Source organism: Gymnoscopelus microlampas, assembly GCF_963454915.1.
Source record: "Gymnoscopelus microlampas genome assembly, chromosome: 23".
Classification (NCBI taxonomy): Eukaryota; Metazoa; Chordata; class Actinopteri; order Myctophiformes; family Myctophidae; genus Gymnoscopelus; species Gymnoscopelus microlampas.
This window is the reverse complement of record NC_139960.1, coordinates 12,549,393-12,570,487: the sequence shown is the minus strand read 5'-3', so window position 1 is coordinate 12,570,487 and position 21,095 is coordinate 12,549,393. Positions and strand designations below refer to the sequence as shown.

Sequence of the window (21,095 nt, the reverse complement as noted above, 5' to 3'; positions counted from 1 at the left end):
CTCTTGAGACTTAAAAAGAAAAGAAAAGAAAAAAAGAGGCTTGTATTAGCAGACCGGCTTGTATTTGCTTGTTTTAACAACGCCCCCGGTCATTGATATAGGCCCGTTTTTTATTTGAATAGAGGTCACTATTAGAGGTTTTACGGTACATCTGAGACTTTGAGATGCAAGTACGGTATGAGTCAACACATCATTTTGCTGAAATTGGTATGCATGTGTAAAGCGCGTTGGTGCCCTTTGTTTCTTCCAGGAAGTCCTCTCCAGTTCTACGTGGACGCCATTAACAGTGGTCACGTGACAGCCTACGGTCCTGGGCTGAGCCACGGCATGGTCAACAGACCTGCTGCCTTCACCATCGTTACCAAGGACGCCGGGGAAGGTAAGTTATGCCTCTGAGATGTAGTGGAAGTAGAAGTAAAAGTATATTAAAAAAAAAATATACTCCAGTAAAGTTAAAAGTACCTCAAAATTGTACTTAAGTACTTGAGTATTAATGTACATAGCTACTTTCCACCACTGTTTGCACGGAGGTCATTGCCAGAGTCCTCACAGCTATAGTAACAGGCTATATATGTGTTTTTGACCCATCTCATCCTGCCATGTGCTTTATATGACCTCCAGGTGGTCTGTCTCTAGCGGTGGAGGGCCCCTCCAAAGCAGAGATCAGCTGTAAAGACAACAAGGACGGGACGTGCACCGTGTCCTACCTGCCCACCGCTCCGGGAGACTACAACATCATAGTCAAGTTCGACGACAAGCACATCCCCGGCAGTCCCTTCACCGCCAAGATCACTGGTACCTACCTTACCGCACGAGCGCGTGTGCGTGTGTGTGTGTGTGTGTGTGTGTGTGTGTGTGTGTGTGTGTCTGTGTGTGTGTGTGTGTGTGTGTGTGTGTGTGTGTGTGTGTGTGTGTGTGTGTGTGTGTGTGTGTGTGTGTGTGTGTGTGTGTGTGTGATAAACTAATCCATCTCGTCTCTCTTTGTGTCGTTCTCTCTCCGTCTCATCTCTCCAGGTGACGACTCTCTGAGGACGTCGCAGCTCAACGTCGGCACGGCGACAGACGTGTCTCTGAAGATCACGGAGACGGACCTGAGCAGCCTCACCGCCACTATCCGGGCGCCGTCGGGACACGAGGAGCCCTGCCTGCTCAAGAGGCTGCCCAATCGTCATATCGGTGAGCCAACGTGGCGTACTTTATTGTATTTTTGTATTTCACGACGTCTCGGGGTGTAGGAGTGTCGGAAAAAAAGTTCTGACTTCTGAGACCACCCATCAGAAGTTCTGAATGACGTCATTTTCAGTGGTGTAAAGTAACTAAGTACATTTACTTAAGTACAATGTTTAGGTATTTGTACTTTACATATACATATATTTACACTATACATTTTGGCCATTTGAAAATAGCGATGCGACGCATTGTGAGCTTGTAGATCTGCTATTTTCAAAAGTTTTTTTATACATTTGAAAATGGGACATTCTGCATAATGAGCTCTTTCTACTTTTGGTACTTTAAGTACATTTTGATAACAATACTTTTGTACTTTTACTCAAGTCAATTTTGAATTCTGGACTTTTTCTTGTAACAGAGTATTTCTACATTGCAGTATTGATAGTTTTACTTGTACAAAAAGTACAAAATGTGAGTACTTTTTCCACCACTGGTCGGTAGTTAGTTGTAGTTACGTATCATTTACCCGTCCGAAACAAATTCCGGAAGGCACACGTATTGACCCTTTAGTCTGTCCATGTTTCTTATTATTGGGTTTGCTCCTGTATCTCTTTTTTTCCTCAGGCATATCCTTCACTCCCAAGGAAGTGGGGGAACACGTGGTCAGCGTGAAAAAGAACGGCAAGCACGTGACCAACAGTCCGTTCAAGATCATGGTGGGACAGTCGGAGATCGGGGACGCCAGCAAGGTGAAGGTCTACGGACAGGGCCTGGTGGAGGGGCACACCTTCGAGGTGGCCGAGTTCATCGTCGACACGAGGAACGCTGGTGAGCATTAAATGCTAGGAATTCTGGGGTCTGTTCTGGGCCTATAACTGCATGTTATGATAGATAAACCATATCATAGATCATAGATAAACCATCTATGAACCACGGCATCATTGAGGGCCCTCATCAACCTCAGACTACTTGGAATCTTGGTTTTCCAAAGCGAACATTTGTCAAATATGTTGTTCCAGGGACCCCCAGAAGCAAAGATTTGAGTTACAAATGTTCGCTTTAAAAATATATATACATACATATACATTTGCACAACTTTGCACGATTTTTCAAAAATAGCAGATCTACAAGCTCGTATCGCGGCACTCGGTGCCGCGCTACGAGCTTGTAGATCTGCTATTTTTTTTGAATAGCCTAAGAAATCTTGAGCGTTCCCGGATTGTATGGCTTAAGGTGCACTTTAAAAACGCCGACACCAGTTACAAGGTGGACCGACACCATAAGTACTTCAGCTTTCGATATCATACCATTTTGTACAACCTAGGTTATTCACTTCTTGTCTCCTACGCCACCCTCTCTGTCCCCTCCTCTCCTCCAGGTTACGGCGGTCTGGGTTTGTCCATCGAGGGCCCCAGTAAAGTGGACATCAACTGCGAGGACGTGGAGGACGGGACGTGTAAGGTCACCTACTGTCCCACCGAGCCGGGCAACTACATCATCAACATCAAGTTCGCTGACCAGCATGTCCCAGGTACATAAAAGGATGGACGCTCTGTGGCATATGGGATTTTACAAGTGTATAAATCTGCATTATTATACCATGTTAAATATGAATATAGTTGTCCAGAGATGTTCTAAGTGAATGAGTGAGTGACACTATTGTTTGTCCAGTGGTGTAAAGTAAAGTCTTATATTCATATATGTTAAACACTCTGATAATGTTTACTCAATTATGAAGATGTGACAGCAGATTATATTGACCCGTCTGTCCCGACAGGAAGCCCGTTCACGGTGAAGGTGTACGGCGAGGGCAGGATGAAGGAGAGCATCACCCGCAAGAGACAGGCGCCCTCCATCGCTACCATCGGCAGCACCTGTGACCTCAACCTCAAAATACCAGGTGGGTACCATTATTATTACAGTAGAAACGCCAGGCTTCAATTCTGCCTAGCAACCCCCCCCACCCCCTACCCCCTACCCCCACAACAACTACATCTATCTCTCTGTCCTGTTGCCTTCCTAATGTGCTCAGTATGCTTTCTGTAGCACAGTGCTTCTCAACTGGTTCAGTACATTCATGGTACTGAATATTGGGCTATTACTATGAAGAGAAAAATACAAAGCAAAGGTGTGCATATGTGTGCCTCCTCAGCACCCTCTGGTGGACAAATTTGCAGACAGATGCAGACATAGAAACAGACAAACAGACAGGCTCATTACATTCATTTTGTCATATTATATATATATATATATATATATATATATATATATATATATATATATATATATATATATATATATATATATATATATATATTTTGGTAACATTTTTAGGTAGAAAAAAAGTATCACGAAAAACCTTTATTATGACTGTGAAATTATAATTGTAATAATTTTGTTTGGGTCCAAAATTATGTTTTTTTCTATTATTATTATCATTATTATTATTATGTTGTTTTTTTTTTACGTTTGTCATCTCATATTGGCCATTATCCATGTTGCTTCTGTTTTCATTGGGGAAGGTTTTAATTTCCCCCTAAACAGACACGTGGAGGCAGGTGCTGTGTTGTGCAAACTACCTGACTACTCTTAGGGAAATAAGGAACCTTATGCCACAGAGGTGTAGTGATGTGGATTGTATAGTGATACATCTAGTGGTTGACTGTTGTCTATAGCACCTTTAAGGTCAATTTTGTATGTGATCCTGGCAGAATACCTCACAAACAAACCACTTTGTGGCCGGTTGAGAAACGCTGCTCTAGCATCTTAAACCCTCCATGTTGCCTTCGTCAAAGCCCCTCTATATCCCAACGCTCTCCCTTGTTTCCTTTCCTCTGCTCCTTCGTTCTTCCTCCTCCTGCCCTGCTGTAGGCAACTGGTTTCAGATGGTTTCGGCGCAGGAGCGTCTGACGCGGACGTTCACGCGCAGCAGCCACACGTACACGCGCACCGAGCGCACGGAAATCAGTAAGACCCGCGCGGGCGAGACCAAGAGGGAGGTGCGCGTGGAGGAGAGCACCCAGGTGGGGGGAGACCCGTTCAGGGACGTATTCGGAGAGTTCCTGGGCCGGGAGAGCCTGACCACCACCGGCTTCAGTGGAATCCAATCCTCCTCCTCCGGCCGACAGCCACAGCAAGAGGGTGTGTGTGTGTGTGTCCATGGGGTGACTAATCTATAGGAGAAAAAAAAGTCATTTTGGGGGTGAACTATCCCTTCAAGTACATATGCGTCATTAACCACTGCCTTTTTTTCTATTCCTTTTTTTTTTACAAATCAAATTGATTGTATGTCACTCAGGATAAGTGTCAACTAACTTTATTTAACATGTAACATGTCTTTGGTTATTTCATCAACAACCAACAACAACCCCATGTCTGATCGTCTATAATGTTCAGCACATGCTGAATGATGTATGTGTCCATGTGTCTGACTGTGAGCGGAAAATACATTGAGCTCTGCAAGACCATTTGTTGACCGTTCAAGACCGGGAAAGCATCATTTGTGTCATTTTAAGACGTTTTGGGCTATTGAAAAATAGCAGATATACAAGCTCATAGCGCGGCACAGCTTGCTATGAGCTTGTAGATCTGCAATTTTTGAAAATTTGTGCAAATCTTGGAATATATATTTTTTAAAGCGAACGTTTGTAAAATAGTTAGTTCCAGGGATCCTCAGAAGCAAAGATTTTACTTACAAATGTCCGCCAAATATTTTGCCAAATGTTCATGATTTAAAAAAATAGCAGATCTACAAGCTCATAGCACGGCACCGAGTGCCGCGCTATGAGCTTGTAGATCTGCTATTTTCGAATAGCCCCAAAGAAATCTTTAAAACGACAACAACAGATGCGTTCCCGGATCGAATGGGTTTTTGAAAAAAAAAGAAAAAACATACTTATTTCTCTCTTTTCATCCCCTCCTCCTCCTCTTCTTCATCCTTTATCATCATCATCTACTACCTTCCTTCACCTCTTCCTCAATTTGCCATTCCCTCTCACCCCCCATCCACCACTTTTTTCCACTTCCTGGTATCCTCCTCTCTTCTTCCCCCCCAAACTCTCCTTTTATTTCCTCCCATGTTTTTTTTTCTCCTCTCCTTTCCTTGTCTTTTCTCTCTTTTCCCTCCATCATCGTGTCCAAGGCGGCGGTGACCAGTCGGGGACCAAGGAGATGACGGCCCAGGTGACCAGCCCGGGGGGCAAGACGGAGGACGCCGAGATCATCGAGGGAGAGGACAGCGCGTACAGCGTCCGCTTCATCCCGCAGGAGATGGGGCCCCACACCGTCAACGTCAAGTACCGGGGCCAGCACGTGCCCGGGAGCCCCTTCCAGTTCACCGTGGGGCCCCTCGGCGAGGGGGGGTCGCACAAGGTCCGGGCCGGGGGCGTGGGCCTGGAGAGGGGCGTGGCGGGGATACCAGGTATGGTTTGGCTGGCAATATAGGACGTTATATATATATATATATCAGTGGTGGAAAGTAACTAAGTACATTTACTCAAGTGCTGTACTTAAGTACAATTTTGAGGTGTTTTCACTTTACAGGAGTGTTTCCAATTCTCAGTACTTTTACTTATACTACATCGCAGAGGCAAATATTGTACTTTTGTACTCCACTGCAATTATTTGAAAACTTTAGTTACTAGTTACTTTGTAATATACATTTTGGCCATTTGAAAATAGCCGATTTACAAGCTCACTGAGCTTGTAGATCTGCTATTTTCAAAATATTTTTTTACATTTTATACATTTGAAAACTTGTGAAATGGGACATTCTGCATAATGAGTACTTTCTACTTTTGATACTTTGAGTACATTTTCATACCAATACTTTTGTACTTTTACGAGTAATTTTTTTAATTTCCGGACTTTTACTTTTCTACAATTTCTACATTGCAGTATTGATAATTTTACTTAAGTAAAACATGTGAGCGTTGTTCCACCACTGCATAATATATAGTATACCTGTATATGAATTGCCTATTTACCAGTATTCTCCAAGTTATCATCACAAAAGCTGCTGAAACTATGCAGTACTGAGGTGCGCCACTAGAGGATAATGTGACTTCTGTTTGCCATGTTTGCAGCTGAGTTCAGTATCTGGACCAGGGAGGCGGGCGCTGGTGGTCTGTCCATCGCTGTAGAAGGGCCCAGCAAGGCCGAGATCACCTTTGAAGACAGGAAGGATGGGTCCTGTGGAGTTGCCTACGTGGTCCAAGAACCTGGTGAGAGACTTATGTAGTGCGTGTTAACCAGACAGTCACAGGATCTCACAACTCTACAAGATGTTCTGACAGGGTCATCATTTTAATAAAAGAATGTTGTGTCATTCAATATACAGTATTGGCTCTTTATATTGTTTATTATTATGTATATCTTTAGATCAGTAACATATTGGATTGTACATTAATCCACTTTTAAAAAACAGTTTGAAATATTTCACTTTCAAAAATATGTTGGGTAATTGTATCATCTACTCAGATTTTTGTGAACACCCAAGACAGTTTTTAAGATTCAGTATTTAGATTTGATATTAATTTTGTCAGACACGCCCCCTTCCTATACAAACCGATTGTAACTTCAAACTCCATTTTAACCATGATAGATTCATCAAGAACACCCGTCCTTGGTTCTGGCGACCCATACTGCCCTCCTAATACGTGTGCGGGCCGTGTTTTTTCGATTACTTTTTTCTTTTCTTTTTTTTTGTATTAAAAGTTTTCATTTTCCAAACCTTTTTTTTTTAAATAAATGAAAAAAGCAATTGAAAGTAATTGAAAAAACACGGCCCCTCACGTATTAGGAGGGCGGTATGGGTCACCAGAACCAAGGACGGGTGTTCTTGATGAATCTATCATGGTTAAAATGGAGTTTGAAGTTACAATGGGTTTGTATAGGAAGGGGGTGTGTCTGATACAATTAATATCAAATATCTAAATACTGAATCAAGGAACTTAAAAGCTGTCTGTGGTGTTCACAAAAGCCTGAGTAGACGATAAAATGACCCAATTGTTTTTTTAAGTGAAATATCCCTTTAACTCGGTATTTGGTAACAAAATAATTTCAACAGAAGTTAGAGTCACATCAGCCCTTATGCTCTAAGAAGTATCAGATAGTATTTCCCATGTTTAGTGGAAACAGCAAGTGTGGCTTTAGTGCCTGGCTAATGCGTTCTCATCCTGCAGGTGACTATGAAGTTTCCATCAAGTTCAACGACGAGCACATCCCGGATTCTCCCTTCATTGTGCCCATCGCCACCCTGTCGGATGACGCTCGCCGACTCACGGTGACCAGCCTGCAGGTGAGAGAGAGCACATGGTCTTAACTTGTGGGGATCTTCCACTTATTCCCTAAACCCATAACCTAAACCTAAAGAGCTTGTAGATCTGCTATGTTTGAAAAATCGTGAAAATGTGTGCAAATCTTTGAATATATATATATATTTTTTAAAGCAAACATTTGTAACTCAAATCTTTGCTTCTGGGGGGATTCTACGAATGTCTTCTAAATCCTGACAGACGTACAGTATGTCGCTATATGAGTGGTTCTCAAACTTTTCCATGTCAAAGACCACCCAAAATTATATGTATTTGGCCGCGGACGCCCATCTCAAAATATGTAGTTCTAGGACCCCCCAGAAGCACAGATCGAGAGTTAAAAATATTCATCTTAAAACACATATTCAAATAAGATTTGCAAAAAGTTTCCACGATGTTTCAAAAAAATAGCAGATCTACAAGCTCATAGCGCGGCACTCGGTGTCGCGCTATGAGCTTGTAGATCTGCTATTTTTGAATAGCCCAAAGGAATCTTAAAATGACACGGATGTGTTCCCCCCCGGTCTTAACGGGTTAAGTAACCCTCTATTGATTGATTGAAATTTTTATTAGGCAAAAAGAATGTAAAACAACACAGTTACATTTATAATGCTTTTGTCTAAAAGGTCCGGCCAAAAAAGTCCTTGCGGGCTTGTTTCCATTGGGGTCCTTGAATTAATTTCATAGACATATATAGTAGCAACCAAACAGTTCAAAAATCAACATAAGAATACAGAAGAAAAAAAAAATATATACCATTATGTACAAAAAATGTCATGGGAAAATAATGAAATATATACAAAACAAAACATGATCAAAATAAAAATAAAAAGTGTGTACAAAAAAGGGGGAGGGAGGGGGGGTCGTCTGTAAATGGTAAATGGTGCATTTATATAGCGCTTCTATCCGAAGCGCTTTACATTGATTGTGCCATTAACCCGTTCACACACACATTCATACACCGATGGCGGAGGAAACCATGCAAGGCACCAACCTGCTCATCGGGAGCAATTAGGGGTTCAGCGTCTTGCTCAAGGACACTTCGGCAATAACTCGAGGGGAGCGCCCCAGCCCGGGATCGAACTGGGAACCTTGCGGTTTTCCAGTTCACTCTACCCGGCCACTCTACCCCTGAGCCACTGCCGCCCCAGTCTGTCTACAGGGAAACTGGTACTAGCTCCTCTTTAGGCCTATCCCGACTCTATCCTTGACCGTAACTGTAACCCATGCAGTTCCAAGCCTATAACACTAAACCTAAGCTCTGAACTCACTAAAATAGCAGCGAGGACTGCGTTTATAGAACCGGTTGAGTAGCTGAGGTCACAGCTGTATGAATAGGCCTGCTCTCTCACATCGACTAGAGACTCCATATTAACCCATTTAGACCTGAACGCATCTGTGTCATTTTACGATTTGAGCTAAAAAAGCATTATTTTACACTTTGGCTATTCAAAAATAGCAGATCTTCAAGCTCATAGCGCAGATCTTCAAGCTTCAAGCTTTAAAGCGAACATTTGTAACTCAAATCTTTGCTTCTGGGGGTCCCTGGAACAAAATATTTTTAAGATGGGGGTCGGCGGCCAAATACATATAATTTTGGGGGTCCTTGACATGAAAAAGTTTGAGCACCACTGATATAGAAACATAAGTTTTTCAGAAAACTGTTGGGATTTAGAAGAAATTTGTAGAATCGGCTTCAGGTCTTAATGGGTTAATGTCGTCATTTTGTTTAGCCGCAAATAGATATATTAGTCTTGGCCAGTGACTTGATGAAACCTATATGCGGAGAGTATTTTTTTGCGTAGGCGTGTATTCTGGGCTTAGCATAACTCCGCTAGCTCATCCTTCATCAGAACTACTTATAGCTCAGTCTTATCTGACCTTTGGAGCTTTTGGGTTGAGAGTCTGGGAGAGCCAGACTAATTTAATCCCTGTACTACGTAATACTACCTCTTACACCGTGTTTCCTTTTATCTTAAAGGAGTAGTTCACCCAAAAAATGACTTATGTTTTTTTTATCAATTACGCACCCCATGAAGCCTTGAATGTTTGTGCCTTGAATGTTTTTTGTTTTTGTCACATTCCTAAGCCAATAATTATGACGAAAATAAATCTCCATGAATTCAAGGCTTCATGGGGTGTGTAATTGATAGAAGATAAGTAATTTTTTGGGTGTACAACCAGCCCACTTAAAGCAGGTACTGAGACCTTCTGGCGGATGATAAGGCAAGATAAAACAATAACAAAACATCACATAATAAATGGAATGGATCCCGAGGGGAAAATCGGGTGGTTCATTACTGCATAGAACAACAGAATGTAGATAGGAGTTCAGCAACAGAAAGTAAACACGTCTAAACAAACTAAAAGAGAAGATATAAGCACTCCATATCTCCTGGTCAAATAAGTGCAACAGCCCAAAAGTGAAATCAGAATGGAATACTTTACCGTCACCAGTGGTGGAAAGTAACCAAGTACATGTACTCAAGTACAGTACTGTACTTAACCCATTGAGACCTGAAGCCGATTCTACATGTCTCCTAAATCTCAACAGTATTCTGAAAAACTTATGTTTCTATATCAGTGGTGCTCAATCTTTTTCATGTCAAGGACCCCCAAAATTATATGTATTGTGCCGCAGACCCCCATCAAAATATTTTGACCCCCAGAAGCAAAGATTTGAGTTAAAAATGTTCGCTTTAAAAATATATATATTCAAAGATTTACACGCATTTTCACGATTTTTCAAAAATAGCAGATCTACAAGCTCATAGCGCGGCACTCGGTGCCGCGCTATGAGCTTGTATATCTGCTATTTTTGAATAGCCAAAGTGTAAAATAATGTTTTTTAGCTCAAATCTAAAAATGACACAGTTCCAGGTCTTAATGGGTACAATGTAAACAGGAAATGCCTTGTTTGGGCATTTCCTGCCGAGGGCAGTTTTTCTGGGAGGCGCTAAACACCTCACCTGTTGACACGCTCAGGTGACCCTGTTTACAGGGTCTTCAAGTACACTTTCTAGGTATCTTTACTTCAATACTTTTACTTCTACTCCACTACATCTCAGAGGCAAATATTGTACCTTTACATACATTAACCGCTTCAGCACTATTTAAGCTCAATTCAATTCAATACATTTTATTTATACCTATGATACCTGGTGAAACGGAACATTCTGCATAATGTGTACTGTTTCCTTTGTACTTTAAGTATATTTTGTTACCAATACTTTTGCACTTTTACTACAAGTACAGTTTTAATTCCGGACGTTTACTTGTAACAGACTATTTCTACATTGCAGTGTTGATACTTTCAAAGCAATTGAGTACTTTTTTTCCCACCCACCACTGACGTCACCCTTCTCACAATGCTCTTCTTTTCCTCAGGAGATGGGTCTGAAGGTCGGTCAGGAGGCTTCTTTCGCGGTGCAGCTGAATGGAGCCCGAGGCCTGATCGATGCCAAGGTTCACACCCCGTCCGGGGCCATCGAGGAATGCTACATCACCGAGCTGGACAGCGGTAAGGCACAGGGTTGATTTTGACAGCAAATTTTCATTCAGTTTTAGTCGTAGTCTTTTGAATAAAATTCCATTTAGTTTTAGTCATATTTTAGTCATCTGAATTAAGGTTTTAGTTTTAGTCTGGTTTTAGTCGACTAAATATCATAAGATTATAGTCGACTAAATCTACAGTTGATTTAGTCGACTAAAATGTATTTTGGCGGCGCCTTGATGGCGTCGTAATGGCTGATTTTACACTTGGTTGCATGCTGAAAATAGCCGATCTACAAGCTCACAACGCGTCACGCTGCGACGCGTTGTGAGCTTGTAGATCGGCTATTTTCAGAAAGCTACACCCGAGCGCAAACAAACATAAAATGACTTGTCTTTTAGTTCAACTGGATCTCTTCTCCACTAGTCCCAGATCTACAAGCTCATAGCGCGGCATCGAGTGCTATGAGCTTGTAGATCTGCTATTTTTTTAGATTTATTTCAAAAAACTGTTAGGATTTAGAAAACATTTTTAAGAATCGCCTCAGGTCTTAATGGGTTAACAGATGAATTAGTACTGAAGTCAGAAATAATAGAAAACATGAATCATGTCATGATTACGATTAATCTTGATTATTCCAAACAGACAAGCATGCCATCAGGTTCATCCCGAGGGAGAACGGCGTCCACTCGATCGATGTTCGCTTCAACGGCAGTCACATCCCGGGCAGCCCCTTCAAGATCCGCGTGGGAGAGCCGGGACAGGTGGGAGACCCTGGTATGGTGTCTGCGTTTGGACCAGGCCTGGAAGGAGGATCCACGGGTAAGCACTCAGTCATAGTGCATTCTGGGAGTCCACATGTTATGCAGGGATATTATGCTGGGTACAAGGAGCACAACAGTAGAGCTGTCAAGATTATATGTTTATTTGTTGCTGTTGAATTTTAACTCTATTTATATATTAACTCATTCACTGCCTATTTATATATTAACTCTTTGACTGCCAGAGTATTTTCATAATATACTCACCCAGTGCCAGCGATTTTCGTGTTTTATAACCTTTTCAACCGGTCACAGAAGTTTAATATCCATTATAATCCACAACAAACACGATAGATTAACCAGCTGCCAAAGGGTTAAGTTTTCAGAGCCGATCTGTGTGAACAACCAGGCTGCAGCCACCATCTCCGGCGAAAATGCTTGTATTTATATACAGTATATTATGATCAGGTCAGACCGTTGGTAAACACAAAGGGGATAACTGTTTGTCGTCCAGAGAAAAGAAAATATAACCGGAGCTTTCCGTTCGCGATTACTTTTTTTCTCGCAGAAGCACAGTGAAACCCCGTGTTTAGAAACCGTCGGGGGATCGATCACACAGGATATAAATAGTCTGTGACTAGCTGGAAATGTAAGGAAAACCAAAAATCGCTGGTATAGTAGAGTGGCTCAACAACCTCAGCCTGATGGCCTGAAAGTCTAATATCTCCCCCCGAGCTATAGGGAATTCCCTTTGGCTTAATGATTAAGATGTTGGCTTTCCACGCGGGAGACCCGGGTTCGAATTTCCAGGCGTTACACTGGCAGTGGGTGATTCATTCATGTATTTAATCTGGCAATGGAAGAGTGATTTGTCAGGCCTGCATGGTTCTTCTTCAGGCAGGTCGTTCCAGGGTTCGAGGAGCCCTGACAGCAAAACCTACGCACACACCTGCAGTTTTCGCAGCATAATGACAGCTCCTTTCCTCTTTCTATCATTTCTGCTTTTAACCAGGTGTCGCGGCCGATTTCACCGTGAACACCTGTAACGCTGGCTCGGGAGCTCTGTCTGTCACCATCGATGGACCATCGAAGGTCAAGATGGACTGCCAGGAGTGTTCTGAGGGCTACAAAGTCACCTACACACCCATGGCTCCAGGGAGCTACCTCATCTCCATCAAGTACGGAGGACCGCAGCACATCGTGGGCAGCCCCTTCAAGGCCAAAGTCTCAGGTGTGTAACCTAGACCTCAAACTAGACCTTAATTTATTTTTTCATTTTTTGTTTTAATTAGTCATGTTTATTTTCGAAATGATGTTAATAAATACAGAACTTTTTTTTTGCACTTTCGAAATCACAAAGAAAAACATTAAATATCAGATTAAAATATAGCAAAAAGGAAACAAGAGATGAAAAGAATAGAGAAAGTAATCTAAACAAACCTTGTAATCTAACCTATACATATACAAACCTTCATGACAAGTGTCTGCAACACCAGTGACACTTGTGGCACTACACGATTTCTCATATTGCCCGAATGCAGAGGCCAAAGCGTGACCAACGTCACATCACCATAACCTAGACTGCAACCATCATTACTTTGAGAATGTTTCCAGCCAGTGAACATTTTGCCTGAGACGGTAAAAATGCAGCACAGTACAGGGAACACAGTGAATCTGAGGATCTCAGAATGATTCTCTTTTACTCTCTGTCTTTCTCTGTCTGGTTCTTTGACAGACCACTGCAGTACTAGTCCATTGGCTCTTTAATATGGAATTTCACTCTGAACTTCATCTTGCAGAGTTACTTCTTTGCAAACTTTACACTCAGCTATCTTTTCCCCTGAACCCTTTTCTTCACTCTCAACTTGTTTGGTTTTCTCTCCAGGGGCTCGTCTCTCCGGTGGCCACAGTTTGCACGAGACGTCATCCGTCCTGGTGGAGACGGTCACAAAATCGTCCGCAATGAGCGGGGCCTTTGGCTCCTTGCCCAAGTTCTCCTCTGACGCCAGTAAAGTCATCTCCAGGGGCGCCGGCCTATCGAAAGCCTTTGTCGGCCAGAAGAACACGTTCACGGTGGACTGCAGCAACGCAGGTGAGGGACAAGGACAACACACCTCTCAGACACAGCACAGACATACAGATCTACTTAGGCACACATTCTCATGCAAAGCACTGACGCTTAGGTCTGTCACGACTACACACTTAAGTTGACGATTAATTGCCACGCAAATAATTGCGATTAGCGATTTAATTGTGTTTTTGGCGTTGAACATTAGAACATGTGAATACAAATATAATTTCTGTTTGCCTTTTAGGCTTTATACAAAAATTGCACAGGGCAGATATGACACATAACTTAAGTATACAAAGAAGTTATTGATATATTTAATAATTGTGTAAAAATACACGTAAAAAAGCAGATATACAAGATCTACAAGAAATAGCAGATCTACAAGCTTACAACACATTTATGACGATTATTAAAATATTAATTGCAACTATCTCAAATAATTGCGCTTAGACGATTACGGAATCATTGTGACAGGCCTAGACAACACACCTCTCAAACACAGCACAGACATTCAGATCTACTCGGACACACATGCACACGCAAAGCACCGACGATTGACCATATGCTGTCCTCCCTCCCGCAGGCACCAACATGTTAATGGTGGGCGTCCACGGGCCGAAGACTCCCTGTGAAGAGGTGTACGTCAAACACATGGGCAACAGGATGTACAACGTCACGTACACCGTCAAAGAGCAGGGCAACTACATCCTCATCGTCAAATGGGGAGACGAGAACGTTCCCGGCAGTCCCTTCACTGTCACCGTCCCTTAAAAATCTGCTCACTACTGCCCCCCCCTCCCCCCCCCGTTGTCCAAACGCCTCTGCTGTATCCTAGAAAAGGACCTGTCCGGACAAACGTTAACCTTCCCCCCGATGCACTAAAGATGCAAAGACTGTTCCGTCTGTGTCAGTGGAGGACAGAGATGTCTTAACTCACGCCCAGACGTCTCTCAGTCACGTCCTGCTCCTTCACTGTTTGTGACAAAACACACTCGCAGCCCACAGCAGTCGTCTGTCAAACGGCAATCAGGAGCACTAGGCCGCACCATAAGTTATAAGAATGTATCACACGGATATAATTATGAAATGTAATGAATGTCTAACTCTGAGCCCCAGACGTCTTTGTCGGTTCCCCTCAGATTGTCTTTTTTTCCTGTTCCTAATGTCCCCCGTATGTTTACTGTTCCGAAGCTGAGACTGTAGGAAGAGGACTAGTTTGACACTTCAAAGACTTCTCTGGCTCACTTTTTTTTACTGTGGCCTGTCTCTCCAAATCAATCCCACAATGCTGCAGGAGGCCCCCGTGCTGGCCACTGAGCAGCTCAAGCTGTGCTGTGACAAAAAAAACTCTACTGCTTTTGATCATTTTTATTTTTATTTATTCAGACCTTTTCTTTGTTTTCTTTGACAGAAAATCGTCTTATTGTTCTTGTTAAAGGAAAGGAGTTCAGTCGATCTCACAGCTCCTTCCAATACAGTGCCATCTCTTCCCCCTGGAGATGTGATTGGCTGAGATTTTTTACTAAAGGGAGAGAACGTGCGGTGTAGCAATCAGTCAGTTTTAATGTGTGAATGTTGAGAAAAACCACAGAACTACAGAGTGACTTTTATAGTGATTTTATATGTATGAAAATGGACGAAACCAAGAAATTGTCAATTGTTTGATATATTAACCTTCTCATTGGTAAGATTGTGCAGGCATAATAAAGGTTTTATCTGCTAACTTGCCATTAAAAACCACTATCGTAAATCTGGCGTCGTCTTATACATGGATGCCTTATGTCTGCATGAAAATGACATCTGTACAACTATGTCACTCTCTGGTGCCAATTCCAAGTATTTCACCTTTGCACGAGATGACTTAGAAGACATTCTGATGCCAGGACTCTTTGAAAAATGGACATTGAGTGATGTGGCCATCAAAATATTCAGTGGAACCACAAGATAAAACATTTTCAGTCAAAGTAGATGCTTGAAATAGACATTACCTTAACCAGCCTACTTGTGGGCGATGCAACTCCATGCCTGTGCAGGCACCCCATATAACCCTTATAACAGTATAACATGTTGGATAGATGCCTGGCATTTTAAAAACAGGTATAGAGATAAATCCAGTATATTTGAAAGGGTGTTTGTATGTGTCTGACCCAGTGCCATTATACTGTATGCGAAATTTGCAACAGGTTTTTGTTTCAAATAATACACGTGTCATGTCATTAAAAAAAAAGGTTTTGAGAGGGAACAGCTTAAATAATTGATGATGACGCTGAGGTATGAAAAACCAACAACCATCAGGTAACTTTCTTTTATTAACGTCTAATAATCAAGAGAGACAACGTGACATCGGTGTTGTCCTCTTACTAATTGTCAGTGGCGTACTTTCTTTTTGAAACAATTTGAGAGAAAGCGAACTCCCTCCATGACCGGCAGAGGGGGCATGTTGGCTACAAGACCAAAGGTACATTATGTAGGTCTACTTTAACATAACATGGATGAATGGCCCCAAGTATTTAATGTTTATGTCAGAAAGAAGATTGATTGAGTAACAAAATTCAACTAAATAAATGTAAGAGTCATAAGGATTGAAATTTGAATACATTAATTATACAATATATATATAATATAATACAATTATCATTTACATAAAGAAATGTCAACACAAGTGCCTGCCATTGAATAAATGTTTAAATAGTGCCCCCCTGTGACATAATTAGATGAATGTACAAAGAACATTCACAAAGTAGATACAATAATGATTTGGATTTGGATTTTAAAATCTGAAGGCTTAATATAAAAAAAGAACGTTTTACATAGGGCAGCCTCCTAGTGGCGCTATAAAAGGCAGATGTTACAGATTTTGTCCAAAAATTCCGCAAACTAGTACACAGTATCTCTAGAGTCACTAAACCAAAAAAAAAAAGGATAATATTGGCTTCGAAAGTTTGCAGGAGTGCTCCGTTTTGAACGAAATGCCTCAAATCATGAAATTTTGCATGCACATTCCCACTAGGCCGAGGAAGAAATGCCACTTGAAATCTCTCAAATTTCTCACGGTGGCGCTATAATAGGTTAAGGTTCATACGTGTTTTTACCTATATCTGCTTTGATCTGTGTAAAACTGTATGTGCACTAGAGGCCAAGGAAAAACCTTTTCCCTGCATTTTTCACGGAGTACTGTCAAAAAAATTGTTTTGCACAAAGCGGCCTCCTGGTGGCGCTATAAAAGGCCCATGTGAAAAATTGGGGCAGAGGTTCTGCTCTGGCATCCAGGGAGTGTGTGTGCACAGTTTCACTGCGATCAAGCCAACAGTGCTGGAGATTAGCTGTTCACAGACAGAATGACACACACATGGACACACGGACACACACGGACGGACGGACAGGGGGCAAAACATACTCTCTCACCTTTCGGCCTGGCGGAGACAATAACAGCAGCAAGAAAGAACCAGCAAACTCTCCTATCGACTTATCTAATCTGCAATGTCTGGACTCCAGGTCCACCTCTTCCATTGTGATTGCCTGATTTAACTGCATAAACTAAACTGGACTTACTGTCACAGGCTGTCACACAAAATAAACTAGTGGCGGTCCGCCCCCTGAGTTTTATTTCACGTCACGTCCATTCACAAAACCGGTCAGCCTATCACCTTCCTTCTGTCTCCGCACGCTCTCCACCCCGCTCCCTTTAAAGTGCACTCCAGGAACTCACCTCGCTGGCTCCGTCACTGTCTGTGTGTTTGTGTAATGTTTCACAACCGAAGAGGCTGCGACCGTTCGGTTTGTGTTTATTATAGCCATATGTTTTAAGTGGCTTTAGCGTCCGTGCGCCGCGCGCGTTATAGTCCGCGTCGGGAGGACCGTTGGATCCGCGCAAAACGAAACAAACAATTCAACAAATGGACATCGGCGAGGCGACAGCAACGGCGGATCAGGACCGGACATTAATCCGGGATTCCACGCCATGGTACCAAAGGTAAAGGGGAGCCTGGTTGCTGGAGTTAAAGTTTTCTTTGGAGCCTATTAACAGGCGGAGCGCGGAGGTTGGAGGAGTTTTGAAGGGGGTTATTTTTGTTTATTTTGGGCGTGGAACTGTTTCCTAAACAGGATTTATTTTGTTTTTTTTTATTAACTGTGGGTGTTTTTGGAAGTGGAACTGAAGAACTGAACTAGGAACTGAGTAATGAATAAAATCCTAAAAGGTACTTTTTGATTTAAACAAGGACTGCGTCTTACTTTTTTTATGTGAACTGTTTAGAAATATATGTGTTGATTTGAAACTATTCCCCTGTGACTGAAACGGTTTGGTGTGGAAATTATGGGTTTATGTTATAGGCTACATGCAGGTTGCATGGCTGGTAAATATGTATCCGTGTGGTGGGTTATCTTGAAAGTATTCACTCTGAAAGTGTGTCGGTTGAAAAGCCGGCTGGCACCCCGAACAAAGGTGAATTTAAAGGGTAAACCGCTACACCTTGATCCTAGTAGCATTATCTCATCTCATGAGGAGAAGACTGCAAGTAGTATGGTTTCATCTAACATTAGAAAATGAAAATGATGACGGATAATTGAGGTCTTGGCTGTTACTGCAATACAGTGCAATACAGAGACCTTAAGGTCAAAATGTATTTTCTCTGCTGAGCAAGCAGGCAGGCTCTATTAGATCAGTGGTAAAAAATGTCAGCACTTGCGCAGGAGACTACAGGGTTCAAATCCGGGGTAGAACAAGTAAGTCACATAGTGCAGCTTTAAGCAAGGGAAAACTATTTCACACAAATGTTGAAACCAAACCTATGCCCTTGGGTACCCCCTACAAACACACGCACTCTAAATAAAGTCTGTCTGTATAAATTGCTATTGAACACAGATCCGTTCAGTGCTGATGCAATTACTGTGATTTAGCATTTTCTCTTGTTACAGAATCTAGAGCAGTGGTTCTCAAATATGTACCTGTCAAGTACCCCCCAACAGATCCCCATTTGAAACAATTTAGGAAAACCCGTTTGTCAAGTACAGGTGCACCCAGGAAGAGGTGCAGGAAAGCCATTTATCAAGGGCGAGAATTTGCATCCCCAATTTCGCAGAGAACAACGAGACCATTCACATTGGCCTGTGCAAACTGCACATAGGAGGGTTGACTTAACGACCAAGGTCATATCCGATAATAAGAGAGCAATTACTTTATGGCCTTCATTGGCTTTCAGGAGCTTGATATCAGACACATTTATTGTGCCAACATCAATTTGGGATTGCTTGCTATATGGAGTTCTGTCTGGCGTGTGTTTGTGACATGGATGTGTAATGAGGTGTGTGATGGCTGACTCAGCAGCCACACATTCAGACTATAATGTATGGTAACTCTTCCTTTTGGATTATATATTTAGTGTGTTTATTTTCAGTTGTACGTTATTAACCAGTTAAAATAACATCATTTATATAGTTGTTTTTCTGTGAGTTCATTTGCATTTGAGTTGACTGTGAGTTTTCTTTGAGTTACCAGTTCTGTGGGAAGCTGCTGACAGAAATGGACATGATGGGCTGGCCAAATGAATGGGAATCAGCTGCTCAATATCTGAAGCTAATGTGGACAATTGGACTGCACCACAGTCTCTCTGCACCATGGGGAGGGGCAGGGGTTATTAGAGTGTGTTTAAGTGGTAGTCTGTGTCTTTCCCCCTTTGTGTTAACAGTTGTCTGACCCGTCCCTATATATGTCCACCTCGTGTCGTTTCGGTCAGTTTTGAGTTCAGTTCCCTTTGAGTTCAGTTGTATTGATAAGTTCAGTTTTGTTAAGTTATTTAAATTGATTTGATTCGTTTGGGCACACTTATTTTTGTTGCTTAAACCATTTATTTGAACCAATGGAAAAGAAAGAAAAATACATTTAAAAAAATAACAATATTTTAAAACCAACAAAGTTTCCCTGTCTCTCCTTCCGACCAACTCGGTCCCTGACAAGGTGGAAGCCTTTCTTTCTCTCTTTTGCATTTAATTCACATAATAACGACATGTATTTGTGTCTTTAATACCTATACCTATTATTGTGGGGGGAGGTACCAGTCGGGGGCATGTCAAATGCACATCTCTGCCTAGAGTTGGAAGTAGTACTCAGACTTAAATTAAGTATAACTATACCACAGTAAGAATACTTAGTATTCAAGAAAGATCCTGCATTCAAAATCATACTTAAGTCAAAGTACAAAAGTAATGGCAACAAAATATACTTAAAGTTGCAAAAGTACTCATTATGCAGAATCAAATTTAACATTTTATATTGGCTATAATTATAGATCATTAACCACTTCCTATTTTATACTATTTGAAAATATCCAATCTACAAGCTCACAACGTGTGGGGTATATACAGTAAAAACTACAACATTTGCCTCTGAGATGTAGTGGAGTAAAAGTTTAAAGTATCAAGAAATGTAAATACTCAGGTAAGGCCAAATTACCTTGAAATTGTACTCAAGTACAGTACTTTACACCACTGCCTATGCCTCTGTTGTTAATTAAGGACACTCCTAAAATGGGTATTAATTAGAACAATATCACTCCACTTCAGCTCATCATTGCTCAAAAGATTAAGGTTTCACAAAAACACACCATACAATGAAATGTTATAAAACTGGGTTTATTTGTGAAGACTGGGACATTCATTGGCATTCTGCTTGTGTAGGCATAATATACAAGGCATAATAGCAGATACATTCTGATTTATTATCTGTAATGGGTCATGGATACTGTGCTGTATCTTAACATAATTCCCATTATATGAACAGTGAAAAACACAATGTTAGCATTCTATAAAATATGAGTATAACTAATATACCAGTGGTTTTCAACCAGTGGTCCGGGGACCACCAGTGGTCCTTGAGGGAGTTCCATGGGGTCCCCAGCTAAATGATAGATAGGAACTAAATGGACCCTTATGGGTCTGTAACTCTGAGAGTGTACAAATGGAACCAAATGGACCCTAACGGGTCCATTTGGTTCCATAGTAGTGTAGTGAGTTAAATTAACATTGATCTTATGATACAAATTGGGGTCCCAGAGATAGAAATGCCATTAAATGGGGGTCCGTAGCCTAATGCATGTTAAACTGGGGGTCCTTGAAATTAAAATGGTTGAGAATCACTGCTAGAGCCGTAAAAATCGTCTCTTATTGGGGGTCCCTGGCATAGCTTTTCAAATGGGGGTCCCTGGGCTAATGTGTGTCAATTTGGGGGTCCTTGACGCAAAAAAGGTTGAAAACCACTGCTAATACTATATGGGAAAGCTTTGAATTGA

At 41.8% G+C, this 21,095-nt stretch overlaps 1 protein-coding gene across 10 annotated transcripts in view; it reads left to right on the top strand.

Annotated features, from left to right (window-relative positions):
- The window catches only part of flncb (filamin C, gamma b (actin binding protein 280)), a gene marked incomplete at its 3' end in the record, with an annotated part of 95,543 nt that extends 80,011 nt beyond the window's left edge, over nucleotides 1-15,532 (top strand). For 8 of the 10 annotated variants that reach the window (XM_084050202.1, XM_084050200.1, XM_084050201.1 and 5 more), the window contains 15 exons: nucleotides 251-379; nucleotides 622-795; nucleotides 1,015-1,176; nucleotides 1,795-1,998; nucleotides 2,549-2,701; nucleotides 2,948-3,070; nucleotides 4,042-4,311; nucleotides 5,312-5,590; nucleotides 6,255-6,392; nucleotides 7,353-7,468; nucleotides 10,872-11,004; nucleotides 11,623-11,799; nucleotides 12,751-12,969; nucleotides 13,624-13,830; nucleotides 14,393-15,532. In XM_084050202.1, the coding sequence (XP_083906328.1) occupies nucleotides 251-379; nucleotides 622-795; nucleotides 1,015-1,176; nucleotides 1,795-1,998; nucleotides 2,549-2,701; nucleotides 2,948-3,070; nucleotides 4,042-4,311; nucleotides 5,312-5,590; nucleotides 6,255-6,392; nucleotides 7,353-7,468; nucleotides 10,872-11,004; nucleotides 11,623-11,799; nucleotides 12,751-12,969; nucleotides 13,624-13,830; nucleotides 14,393-14,580 (2,672 nt within the window). The remainder of the gene's footprint in view (nucleotides 1-250; nucleotides 380-621; nucleotides 796-1,014; nucleotides 1,177-1,794; nucleotides 1,999-2,548; nucleotides 2,702-2,947; nucleotides 3,071-4,041; nucleotides 4,312-5,311; nucleotides 5,591-6,254; nucleotides 6,393-7,352; nucleotides 7,469-10,871; nucleotides 11,005-11,622; nucleotides 11,800-12,750; nucleotides 12,970-13,623; nucleotides 13,831-14,392) is intronic. The other 2 variants (XM_084050203.1, XM_084050195.1) reach the window with 2 other exon arrangements.
- Between the last annotated feature and the right edge of the window lie 5,563 nt (nucleotides 15,533-21,095).